The sequence below is a fragment of the Mesitornis unicolor genome, unplaced genomic scaffold (assembly GCF_000695765.1).
Source record: "Mesitornis unicolor isolate BGI_N332 unplaced genomic scaffold, ASM69576v1 scaffold17966, whole genome shotgun sequence".
Lineage (NCBI taxonomy): Eukaryota > Metazoa > Chordata > Aves > Mesitornithiformes > Mesitornithidae > Mesitornis > Mesitornis unicolor.
In genome coordinates, this window is record NW_010190483.1 from 725 (window position 1) to 14,615 (window position 13,891).

At 38.7% G+C, this 13,891-nt stretch overlaps 1 protein-coding gene across 1 annotated transcript in view; it reads right to left on the reverse strand.

The window, feature by feature from the left end:
- Positions 1–666: 666 nt before the first annotated feature.
- Positions 667–13,891, reverse strand: part of LOC104542196 (CDK5 regulatory subunit-associated protein 2-like) — a gene marked incomplete at its 3' end in the record, with an annotated part of 16,422 nt that continues 3,197 nt past the window's right edge. The window contains exons 2-10 of the mRNA XM_010186420.1: positions 12,363–12,473; positions 11,299–11,375; positions 9,947–10,070; positions 7,380–7,531; positions 5,307–5,469; positions 3,814–3,867; positions 3,269–3,388; positions 2,560–2,652; positions 667–868 (exon numbers count right to left, since the gene is read on the reverse strand). Coding sequence (XP_010184722.1) covers positions 667–868; positions 2,560–2,652; positions 3,269–3,388; positions 3,814–3,867; positions 5,307–5,469; positions 7,380–7,531; positions 9,947–10,070; positions 11,299–11,375; positions 12,363–12,473 — 1,096 coding nt within the window. The remainder of the gene's footprint in view (positions 869–2,559; positions 2,653–3,268; positions 3,389–3,813; positions 3,868–5,306; positions 5,470–7,379; positions 7,532–9,946; positions 10,071–11,298; positions 11,376–12,362; positions 12,474–13,891) is intronic.

The window sequence follows — 13,891 nt, forward strand, 5'->3', positions numbered from 1 at the left end:
AAAACCTGAGCATTCACTTCGTTGCACGAGCTGTGTGTGCTGGGAGCAGAAGTGCTTATCTAAACGCCTACAGCAAGGTAAAAAAACCCTAAACAGAATATGAATTAAGTAAAATTAATGAACAGATACATACAGCACATTATTTTTGTGTTAAATCATGATCAACTAATGCTGTGCTTTGGGAATTTTACAAGCAGAAATTACTAAGCATACAGCCTTTACAGTGACCCTGCTATGACAGCAAAAAGCAAGTTGAAGTTTGGCTTAAGATTGCAACAACTGGCTACTTATTCCTGTTCTGCATCAGAGCTTAGAAGAAAGTTAAATTTAAGTAGTGTCATTTAAGAAAACTGTATAGACACATAACAAGACAAAATACAGCAGAAATCTAAAGTGTACATTGCCAGAAGGATAATGATTTTTTCTAGGACCTAGGACTATCAATATGATATTTATTTTAAAGTATTTTTCAGTGCAAACTATGTGCCAATCTTCCTGGCCACACTGTTTTGAATACTGGCTTTAGACAAATGCATTTACCTTTCCAAGAAGTATTCAAGTTAAGAAACTAAATTTGTTAGGAAAGGGCATGCTAGAAATGCTAAATTGCTTTTAAACTTTATGAAATAAATAAAGAGGTGATAATAACATTAATGGTTTTGTCACTTCTGCTCTTCTGTAGTTGTGCTTCATCCAGCTCCTTCTCCATTTTCTCTCTTTCTAAATTCAAATCATTCAGCTCTTGATCGGTCCTTTTAATCCTCCTTTGTAGTTTCCGATTCTCAGCATCCTTTGTAAGGTTTTCTGAACGCAGCTCTGCTAAGAGGGTCTCTTTCTCCATCAAGAGAGCTTGATAATCCTCAGCACCCTGAAACACAATGCAGCATTCAAGTTCTGCAAGGGTATTCTGTGGAGACTGGAAGTCTTCACTCCTGGTGTGTCCAAACCCACTCCCCCGCATCTCTCTCCAGTACTTCAAAATTATGATGCAAAAATACAGTGAAATGAAAGTTACTCACACAACAGGGAAAATGTTACACTGAAAATTTTCTTAACTAACATAACACAGCTTTCAGTGCCATCCAGCACAGGATAACAAAGTCTCAGATAACTAAGAATTAGATAAAGGTTGAACTGCAAAGGAGCCCATAGCGCAAATGTGACCATATTATCATTATTATTATTGGTTCCCAAAGCTCTTATTAATAAAGCTTTCTACTTTTGGGTCAGATTAAATCCAGACTAGGTCAAGCAGTTGCCAAGTCATACACAGATTTTTCTGTATGAAATAGCACGTCTGCTTTGTGTTCTTCCCCATCACACACCGTGACAACCAGCCTCTTTGAAGTGCACAACACAGATGACAGCAGTAGTGGGCTATGCAGCACGGTCTACTCACAGAGAGCTGCCTTCAACTCAAGTTTGTAGCTAAGTAGCAGAGTAATGAGGAGAAGGGCTTGCTCTGTCACCCACCATGCAATATGGATTCTGTGGACAGGAGGGGTTAGTTGCACACTTTTTAAACCTAGAGCTTTTCAAAAATTATCAAGCTTACATAAAAATAAAAGGGTTAAAATTAGAGTAATATTTCAAAGCAGGACTTCCACGGTGTGAAGAAGCAAACCTAAGTGATAGATTCAAACACAGATCAAAATGACCTGAAGAAGAAACAGGATCTATGTTTCTCAATAAAGCACACTTAAAGTTTGGACTTAAGTGAAATAAATGGCTTTTGAAGAAGTGGAGGTGCTCTGTGAGAGCTAAACATTACTGCTCCATTAGACTCCAAAATCAAAAAGCAGTGCAGCCAGTCACAGAAGCTTTAGGAGGGTGCACTTCAGAGGGAAGCGTGTCAGCCTGCTGAGCTGAGACACCAACTGGATGGACAAGCATCAGAATGCAAGATTCCTCACTGCCTCTGATCTGTATGTGTTAGTTTGATCAGACTTGGTTTCAGATGAGTTGGAAAACATTACAAGAGACAATTATCCATTTTAATATTAAACTCTCACTTTCTCCCATTTTACATTTTAGGACCTTTATAATGTATAATTATCATCATAAAGGCCTTTCTCCTCCACGAACGTGAAAACATCGCTAAATCACATTCTCACAAATGTCACTCCACTATTTTATAAACAGTGGTTTCACATTTATTTTATAGATCTGCTAGCAGGAAGACTGTGCTGTTACCATACTTTTAGAAGAACAGTCAAAACATTCTCAGGTCAACAAGGAAAGCTCAGTATCACCTCAACTGTTTCTGTCTCTATTTTTAATTCGTTTTGCTTTTACACATTTCTCCTTTAATACTCAGTTGATATAGAAGAAAAAACTCCAACAGGTGAAGTAATCTGACATTTTGATGCTTTATCATTTAAATAATTTGATTTGGGAATTTTCTTTCAAAGTAAGAAAAAATTAAAGCTTTCTAAAGAACATTTTAAACTAATTTCCACTCCTCTACTTTCAAAGATACAAAGCACTACCTGCTGTGTGGAATTACGGAGAAGGGAGCAGCAGGGATGGGGGCAGTCGCATTAACTGTTTGCCTCTTACCTTGAATTTTTGGATGTGTGCTTTGTGAGTTGCCTCTCTTGCCTTTGCCAATGAAGCATTTAGATCTTCAATTTCAGAACCAAGCTCCTCATTCTTTAAGAAAAGTAAAATGAATACTATGTACAAAGAGTTATTTCCAAGGGATGGTGATTCAGTAACAGCTATCCCATCTCATTATCCATTTATCCAACTACACAAAACAAATACTTCAAAGAACAAAAAAACACCAAACACATCATAATAGATCTTGCATGAAGAATTCTTGTTCTTTCACAACACTCACTAGACTGCCTATCACTCAAGTTAAATATTCCCCATTCTTCCACAAAATCTGGATTTCAGCTGATGTTGACCTCTCCTATTTCAGCTGTCTTTATGGCAGCTGCACTTACTCAACAACATAACATACTTCTCATACTCTTTAAGTGGTGCTCAGAGCTGATAAAAATCAGTGTGCAACCGAAAACATCTTTCTTCAAAGTTCTTAAGGAAGAAAGTACCAATTAAGTATCTTTTTTCCTCTCTCCTTCAGCTCAAGATCCAAAACCCTAGATGAACACAACTGCTTATGGATACGGCAGCAGTGATTAAGGACCCAACCAGAACCCTCCTAACGGTTACAGCAAGATCAGTCAACCCCTGCCACACACTCAACGCACACACTCCACTCCAGTGGTAGTTCTACAAACCAACAAGATCATCATCATACCTCTTTCTCCTTGGCTTTTAGTGCAACAGTTAGCCCTTGAATGGTTTTATCCCTTTTCAAACCATTCTTCTTTTCAACAGCAAGCTCATTTTCTCTCTCCTGTAGCTCTTCTTGAAGTGACTAAATTAGATTATGTGAAAGTTGCATTAACTTCTCACTAAGAGATACGGTAACTGCACCTTATTAAGTACATTCTCTTAGAGTTCTTATATCTTATTACTCAGATTACTAACATAAAACGTAGTCCCAAAATGCAACCCATCATCTTAAGGATGTGCCTGGAATACAGTATAAAAAGCCTAATCTCATGGGCTGGCCACGAATATCAGCTTCAATATTTGATGAGTGTGTCTATCAGTTTCACTGAAAATTGCTTCAAAAACAAGGCGAGCCTTCCTGTCATCTAACATAAAAGAGAATTTACCAGAGGAGGTGCCTTGCTTCCCTTCCAGTCAAGGCCTCTCTGCATCTATGAATGCGTAACAGAAGGGATACCAACAAGCACTGGAAGTGGTTGAGGAAACAGAAACAAAACTAGGCCGTACCTGAATCTTTTTTTCAAAGGAATTTCTCTCGTTTTTAAGCTCCATTCTAACAGCCTGTGAGAACAAAACAGTTGTTATGGTCAAGAAAGTTCACTCTAAGCACAAATGTAACTCATTAAGCATTAAAATTAAGCAAAATGAGCTTAAAAAACTTGGGGGAAAAAAAACAACCAAACAAAACCCAACAACCTACCTTAGTATACATCTTTTGGCAGGAATATATTCAATCAGTTGCTTTCTAGAAGGCTACAAATCTACCTGGACACAGTACAAGTCTGTCCAAGCAAAAACAAAAAAACCCAAACAAAAACAAAACCCCCACCCTCCAAAAAAAAAAAAAAAAACAACCCAAAAGTAAAAACCACCAAAAACCCACAAAAAAAACCCCAAACTAAGGGAAAAAACCAAACAACAAAATTAACCCACAACCACCCACACAATGAGTTCTTCCATGAGACAGGACAATTACAACTGTACTTGCTAAGCTAATAAAAATGCGTTTTTGTGTGACATTTATCTATGTCAGCAAGATGCTTTTATCAAGAGATTTTAATTAGCACTTTTCCCTGGGGAGGTTACAGAGTATTTTTTTGTGTAAGTAATCACATATAAAAACTGACTTGTGCAGAGGTAGTCATCAGATTTTTTTCTCCAATACTGCATCCCAAAATAATCACACAGTCTGTCCAACTCCTATGAAATGATTAAAGATGAGCCTGTTTTCACCTTGACACACAAATACTCTTGTGTGGTTTAACTGCGAGATGACCCAGAACTGAAAACTTTTAATTCCAATTAAATTCCTTTTAAGCCAAATCGCACAAGGTTCTCTTGTCTGTTCTTGACATGAACAAAAAAGCGTGCAGGTACCGATCAACATTAAAGCAAAAGGGAAGAAGTTTCTCAGAAGCATGACAGCCTCCATGATTACTTTCTTAATTCTGCCAGCTTTAATTTATTGTTTGAAAAACCAAAGGGGAAAAAAGAGAAAACAAGCCTTAAGACCTGTTTCCTTTTGTAAGCTAAAGGCCAGACTCTCACTTTATTTCATGAGATTTTTGTATGCCTACCTCCCTTACCACAGCTCTTTCTCCAGACCTCAACAGTAGAGATACTTCCCGAAAATAAACTTTCAAGTCAACTTCCATAGAAGTTCAGACTGTAAATCATCTATTGTGGTATCCGTTAACATCTAGCATTTTCTTATGCACACTCCTGTAAAGCAATGGAGCAGTATAACACAGGCATAAAGTCAATGGGAAACATGACCTCTCGTTGAGTGAATGGTAAGCATGGATAATAAGGATGAATATTGACCACCAAACCACAATATAACCAATGCATGTTAAGAAAATGGAGAAGGGAGGGAATAACTGTGGAGAATGTTTTTTTAAAATTGGCTTAAATCACTCGCACACCATCAGGCACAAACCCTTTAAAATCCTATACCACATGAGATTTATAACATACAACTGGTCAGTCGGTTTCCTCACCTCTATCTCACTATCTTTTTCATGCCTCAAAGCAATGGTAAGTTCTCTGATTTTTTCTGCAGATAAGTTCCCATCATAAGATCCACTCTGAGACTTTTCCTCTTCAAGGTGTTGAATTATTGCTTCTTTACTTTTCAATGACAGATTCAGTTGCTCTATAAGTCTAAAATTATAAGATTTTTAATATTAATCTTGCATCATCTACCACCAGTTCTCCAGTCATTGCAGTAAATCTCGCAGACAGCTTTCCTAGGTGAAGACTCCAAACAATACTCATAAAACTTAGGGGAGTACTTTCATAACCCCTTCTCCCTCCAGAAAAACCAGAAAAGGTGCCATAACTTTAAACCAAGCAACAAATAGGGTTGAGCTATCTGCAAAGTGCTCGTTCTTACTTTCCTCCAGTACACTTTCAAATGTCCACCCTTAAGCTTCACTGTTTTAGTTCCGTTGTTCCTCATAGCACACACAACAAGCTCATCAATCTACTCCACGTCTTAGCACATACAACGCCGCACTCTCACGTGCCATCACTATGTGTCCCTCCAGCGGCTTCATTTAGATTTGAACCTAAGATGGTTCTCGTTTCGCATAAACAAACAAACAAAAAAAAGAGTTAGGTCAGCGCTGCCACCTTTGGTCAGTTCCCATCTTGACATTTCCAGTATTTTAACTGATAAAACAATGCTCGAGTCTTCTGACAGACATGAGGGCTATACCTGAAATCTTTCTGGCATAAGACACCAGCTATGATTCTCTTACTACTTTCACCATCTAGGCTACAAAATACCTTTTTAACGTAATGTGAGTGCCAAATGTGCTACTCCCAGACAAGTTTAAAGCATCATACATTAATATTTGATTCACTGCAAGAAGTCCAATACTCTCTTCTTCCATTGGCACTGTGTTTTTCTGGTCCTGTGAATACTTACACTGATCTATCAGCACATAGTTATAGAACATCCTGCTAACACTGGATCACAAGGCAGGGGTGGGGGGCATCAGGGTGAGGGGAAAGCTCAAGCAACTCAGGAGAGCAACTGTGTTCACATAGACAACTTACAGATAGAAACAGGAAGACAAGAGAGAGAAAGGGGAAAGGAGGGAAATAACCCAAGATCCAGTTTATGACTCCTGTGGTAGCACATAAAATCCATTATCAAAACTTATTAGAACAGTTTCATAATATTACGCCAATGCAGGTTTCAGATCTGCAGTTTTCCATCAGCATGCTTTTATAAAAACTGTCTGGAAAACACCACAAATCTTGTTTTGGTCCTACCATGATATAAAACCTATGAAATGAAAGCCTCAGGTCAACATAACTTCCTAACAGAAAAAGGCAGACCAATTACGCAGTTACTGACAGAGCAGTGACCTGCAGGATTCAGTCACAAATGGATAGGAAAGGATACTCCCAAGTATAAGGAACCACTGAGCTTTACTGGAAGCCTTGCCAGGCACATATTTTACCCTATATACCTTAAAAAAAAAATCCTCCAAAGTATTGAGATTTGGCCTTGCACATCTTTCCTACCTAAAGTTACTGAACAACTCTCACACCTTGTCAACTACCTCCCAAACAAAGCAAAACCAGTGCTCTGCAAAGCACAACCAAAACCATGAAGCTCAAATACACTACGTTTCTCTTCCCATCGGATTTACCAACCTCAGCAGATACATCACTGGGACTGAAGAGCACATAAACACCATGAGAGCAGTAAGTGAACACAAATGGTAGAGTCAAGTTCTGGTCAGCAATGGTTTCAAGAAAGCAGCAAGCAGAAGGTAAGCCAGCAAAGTTACAAAGATGCTTTAAAGCAGGACATGCTCGTGCCGCATGCACACCGACTCTTTTAAGACTTTCAAACGACTTTCAAAGATGATTGTGCCATCATGCAGATGTAAACCAGCCGCCGTGTTCCTTCAATAGCTGAATGGGTGAGATGGCCAGTAACACTCACTCATTACCTCCGGGTAGGATCAAACTATTAAAACCTATATCCACGTTGACTCTTCATACTTTAACAAAGAAATCCAGTAGTTCGAAACATCACCAGCAAGAGCTCTGACCTGTCTTTCTCAGCTCCTGTAACCATATCCACATCTTTTGCAGGGGCATTCATAACTGAAGAAAGCTTCTGCTCGGCAGCTATTCTCAGAGATTTCTCCTTCTCTGACATTGCAATGGCTTTCTCCACTTCTTCTTGGGCAGCTTTAAGATTCTGTAATTAAATCACACAGTCATGATGCCTGTAAGAATCAAACGCTCAAACCATTTTTCACATATTGAAGTTTCTTCTACCAAACATATGTTGGTACGTTTAATTTAGCAACTTTCACCAAGTATTTCAAGTGCTTTGCAAATGCTTCTGAGCTCTGTGTCTGCATCTTCAAGATTAATCCATTTTCTGTGGTACATAAAGAAGGGAAGCTTGTTTCACAGAAGTAAAACAAATACCCTAACTGACAGCAGAACTGGAAACAAAAGTGCCCCTATGCTATGGCTTTAGATTTAGCTATTAGAATTTTAGCTTGTCCCATTGTCCTCCCGCTATCATAATAAATAGCTACACTTAAAGAGGTTAAAGAAGGGCTTTTTTATTCCATCAGAGATTAAACTAATATCCACAGGCTCCCTGTAGCTAATTGGAAGTCTTCCTGGCATAATTTATAATATTTTGCAAGAATTGATACAAGTATGAACCAGACATTTTTCTCTTGAACAGCAACGGAAACAGAGATAACACCCAGGGATGCATTTCCTCTAGTGACCAACTCGAGGAGATGGGCAACACCAGGAAAATCACATTTGTCATGCACTACATAAAATTTCTTTTTATATTAAATATTTTATATTTATATTAAGCTTCCCTGCTGCGCTCCCTGAAATTTGCTTTGTATGAAATAAAAGCCTCCTTGAGCCTAAAAAGTCATTCCCCTCTCTCCTCCAAGTCTATACTAAAAAGTGCATCTCTTTTGGGGAGAGTGAAGACAAAGTCCTTGACCACTGGACTTCACCACTCACTCCCTCTCCCGAAAAGCTGCTCTGCCAGCATTCACCTTTCAGTCAAAAATTCCGAAGGAAATTAATCTTTGTTAGTGTGACCTGGATCTCTATAATTATATGGGGCTGTATAAACAAGTGACTAACACTACTCTGCAGTGCTTATATTCATAAGCATAATAAAATTCGTGTCAGAGGCCAACACTGTCTTCAGGCTACAGAAAATACTGTATCTCCATGAGATTACAATATTTGCCCTTCTGTCTGTCAGACCTGAGAAACGCCAGTCTGCCTGCCTGTTTTGGTACAGAATAAGTAATTTAGGAACTTCTCTACCTATCTGATAGCTCAAAGAATGCTTCGAGAAATCCCAATTCCACTAAACTGAAAAAAGGCCATGGAGTTTTCCCCTCCTCCCTGAAGGCGCCCACTGCTTTATGAATACTGCTAAATCATGCTGTCAGGAAATACCATCAGGAGACTGCTACCAATATCTTCCACAACCAATTCATTCTTTAAGGATGGGAAAGCAAATACTGAAATATACCCACTTGTGCTGTTTCTATTTACTTACAGAAAGAGCAGCAGACACCCATCGCCCTCAAACACTGCTACAAAATCCCACACCTCCAGATAAGTGTATCCAGTCAGTGATGCAATCACAAGCTTATGGATTTCTAGAACTTGACACAAACATTTCCAGCACAGACCATTCGATATCAAATTTGTTCTTTACAAGAAACTGAACTTCTCCTTGCTTCTGAGGAACCACGTTATTCACACACAGAATTATTTTTTTTTGCCTTTACACTACAGAAAGAGGAAAACATGAAGCAGTTCCCTTGTAAAGATATCAGCAACAGCTCAACAATAACTACAGGAATAAACTGTCTCAGCCACAAACAGCAAGGAAATAAAATAAAAAATAATAATAAAAGACATTTTTAAAATCACACTGTGGGACAGGAGAATGTTATGCATAAAGTTGATACAGCAACAGCAGAAGCCAGCAGTATTTGGCAGATAAAGGTCAATCTAACAGCAGTGTAAGGCATGCAGGCACAACACAGGGAAGTGCCCACTGGTTCATTTCCCCCAGAGGCTGCCACGAGTAGGTGGCCTCTCTCAGCCTGTAACAAACGCACAAGAGTGGAGATTCAGCAAGCCACAGGACCTCAGGTTTCTGTTGCAATATTGAGGTCCCATCTACGGACGGGAAATGACAGGAGTGCTTACAAAATGGTTTCAGCTGTTTACAAAGCTGAGAGTTTATCAGTAGAAGTGTTCAAAACCCAACCCTCTTCCTCTGAACAGCAACTGCAATTCAGAAAATGTAGCCTCCTTTCACTAGAATTCAGGAATCAAAGGTTTGCGCTGAATGTACTTAAATACCACCAATAGGTACAAATTTCCTGCAGAACTGCTATCCTTGTATTTGACATTTCAAGAGCAGCTAAAACCACCTTCCCTTTCTTTTTTTCTCTCTTAATTTTTTTCCTGGTCCTGCACTGGCTATTTTTCCAAGAAAGCTGAAACGATTTTGAAAATACAGGTAAATCACAGAATGCAGTCTCAGACAACAGCACAAAGACAGTACTGACTTCCAACTCTTCCTTCAGTTTCAGCCACTCACCTCTTCCAGAAAGTTTATTCTGCCAGTCAGGATTTCTTCTGTTTCTTGTATCTTCTTTTGTGCCTCTTCTTTCACGCGCTGTATTTCAGCATTACCACCCTGGGCCAAGCTTTCCACTGCCTTCCTGAAAGACCAGAACACAGATAGAAATCCCATTGCGTATCAGAGTGGAAAACATTTAAAGTGCCAGTCACTGAGAGATTACACACAAGCAAGTGTCTTCACTTCAGCTGTACCTGCTCATCACTTTAGGTTAAATACAAACATCTACACACTACAGAGCAACTTTGGTGGTATAATTAGAGTTCTACACACAAGCCTGGTCACAGTGGAGAAGTGAGCACTGTGTAAGTATGATGAGAAAGTGCAGTATTTTCTTCATATTTTTAAAGCTTCCAAATACAGTGCCAAGCCTTTGGTAGAGCTGTATTTTCTGCAGAAAGCAGCACTGGAATAAACGGAATATATGTAGCTGCTGACACTTCTCCAATTGCCTTTTCAGTAATTGTTAATACCTTGTAAGGAAAGAACAGTCAGTGTTTCCTTACTAAACAAAGGATGGCCACTTGTTTACGATTTCCCCCTAAATTCTGCTTCCTATCATGAACTTGTGCAAGGCTCCATTCAAAGCCCAGCAATACCTTTTGCCAGCTACCTGGAAAGACCACAGAAAAATTAATTGAGTCCTCAAAATCTCCTTTAAACTAGGCCTCTGAACTACCACAGAAAGGTTAATTCCCAACAATCCAATGCCAGGTGAGGTAGGCCACACAACAAAAATTCCATTGAAACTGAGGCCCCTGTAGCAGCCAGTAACTGTCAGTCATCACCAGCCTGGATTAGTTTTGAACCAGACATCTAGAAGTAGGCAGGAAGCTTACCATCAGGAAGTGTATTTATTTTTATATCACTAAAACCCACAAGATTCATTCTAGATTAGTTCTGAACCACCCTCTCAGCCGTACTGAAGTGTTTTGTGTAATGTCCTTACAATCCAAAAAAAAAGTTCACCTCTTCACCTGTTGAGACAATTAAGCTCTTAGCTTAACTTCTACAATTGGAATGCTAAGCCACTGCTAACTAAGGGGTCATTTATTTACTTGAAAAATACAGTAGAATGAAGGATAACATCAAAGTCACAGCATCCAGTATAACTACGTTAACATCACTGTGCATTGAATAATTCACACATGTAACTTCTGTAGTGAATGAAGCAATTTCTAGGTAACTGCCCTTAAAATACTACTTTGGGATCCTCATCAGAGGAAAACATCGGGGGGGGAACCCCAAAACCAAATAGAAGCAAGATCGTGGGAATCATAAGTAACAGACAGAGATTTACTGGTACTTACGAGGCTTTGATGAGCAGTTTCTCTCTCTCCTGCAGATCACGCTTCAGACTTTCTATCTCAACTTTCAGCTCAATGTTCTAAGATAAAAGAATGAGTGTCTGGAGAGAATTCAGAGGCCATCCTACACAAAAGTAATTGGCAATGTGTAGATTTTTGCTTGGGCCAGCAAATACAAAGTAACATTGAGCTAAGAATAGCATGGAGACATTCTAGCTGTTAAAGGACATGTTTTGCAAGGTTCAAGACTTTCAGAAACCAAAAAAACCATTTATGACCACTGTATTCAAGCAATACAAATCCCCTACATGCACACTATACTATAATGGGGGTAGTGCAGATCAACTCGGGATTGTCTAGGGCTTCCATGTGTGGTTTTTCTTGAGCTACAAAATATTTTCTTTTAGTTTTCTTCTTAAAACCTGATTGTATCAACTACTGAGGTCTTTAATAACCTCTAAATTATTTTGTTATAGCCTGAGTAAACTACTCATGGCATAAGCACACACTGTACAAAGAACTGCTTGGCCTGCAAGCTGGCAGACACCATTTCAATTTATCAGCAAATACAAGACAGACACCAGCACAGAAGAGCAGGACACAAAACCAATCAGCAACATTCAGTTGAATCCATGACATAGCCAAACATCAATTTATGTACTTAACTACTGCAACAAGCATCAAGAGAAACTAAAGTTTCCTTCCTATTAAAAAAAAGAGACTTGATGCAAGCATCTGTTATAAATAACACACTACTGCGTTACCAAAATGACTTTTTTGCCTTCTAGAATGCAGGCATCACCAAGGGCATATGAAATGCTTCCTATCATCTGTAAACCTGAAATAATGAGGATGCAAGACATAGCTCTCAATTCAAACTCTCCACTCAAGTTTCCATACTTGGTGAAGGTCATTTTCATTTAGTTCTTATTGAAGAGGATTAGGCTGGGGAAAAAATAAAGTTATTGTAAAAAAAGACTCAAAAGTTGAGTTAAAAAGGTAATATCCCCACAAAACAAACTCTTCAAGAAGACAGATAATTCTTTTTAATTATTCTACGTGCATACGATTTTGTATATTTCTTCAGTGGGACCATCAAACTTCTGCTGCATTCGCTCCTCCAGAAAGTATATACGGAGCTTCAGGTTGAAGTTCTCTTTTTTCAGATCAGTGATTTGCTGTGAAATAAGACAGAAAATGAGTGAACTACATCACGTGTTTCAAACACAGTAAAATACAGAGTGAAAACTACTATCATTTAGTTTTGCTCTCCACAGTGCAAGATTAGAATTCAACCCACCGGACACTGTTAAACACAAAACACACACACACATATATATATATATACATATATGTATTTTCAAACTGTGAAGGTGTTAATAACAGCATGGTACCCAGGTCAAAATGAAACATCCCTTCCTCCAAGACAGCATCACCCAGGCAGCTGCAAACACTCCAAGCCCTTCAACAGGCTTCTGTCTTCTCCAGCTTCAGCACGTACCACAGAACACACCCTTCTCCCACCATCCCATCCCATCCATAACACTTTTTACCCCTATCTCCATTCCTCACCTGAACAAGAAATCCCACTCCAGGGTGCCCCTTCCGAATGCTTTGGGGTTTTGTTTTGTTTAAGATGTATAGGCATTTTGGCACACACACAAACTTTGTATGTTTGTGCAAGATGTTATCACATAGCTTGTTTATTTTTTTGCCCAGTGAAACTCAGATGCTAGCACTTAAACAAATAACTATAAAACAGTATTGTTTAAAAATTTATAATACATGCTGCTGAGCACAGTGGTCTTTAGAATATTCCCTCTCTAAGTACTAAAACAATGGCTTCACACAAAAAGACTTCAAGAGATTTGTCTGAATCTAGAAATATTAAGTAGTTCTTTCTTCTAGAAAATAGAACTTGAACAAAGTAAGATGTCACCTTGAAAGAGAAGTATTTTTTTGGCAGAAGCTTGGCATGGTAGCCTTATTCAGGGAAAGAAAAGCCACAAGCACACAAAGCGTGTGAACCCCATCGAACCCCAATAAAACCTTTATCCCATCCCGTATTTCATAGTGCAATTCTTTGGGAAAAAAATTGCTTATGATTTTAAACCTTCCCAGTAGAAGCAGTAACACAGTTGATGGTTTCATTAAAGAAAGGAGTCTCACTCTAAATTTTTTTAACAGACTAAGCATAAAACATTCATTCAAATAAGACTTGTGTGCCCTGCCAGATGCTTTCAGCAAAAGGAAATCTAATATGTTACAGAGCTACCAATAAAATATTTATGTAGGCTTTTCTAGAGCACTATAGCACCACTTGTAAAAATTATTAGCAATACAATTCTTCAAATATTTGGCTTGTGAAACCCAAGATTATTTTCTGTAGCTGCACTCAGAACCTCCATCTGCAAACAATTCTTCAGCTTAATAATCTTTGCCCAGCAAGACGCCTCATCGTTATTCACACAAGTAAAAAGCATCCAAGCAACTGAAAATACTACACAAACTACACAAACTTTGTGGCCCATTCACACATCCTGAAGAGGGCTGTCTTTAGAAGCAGTAGCAATACATATATTTAACTTTATCTTTG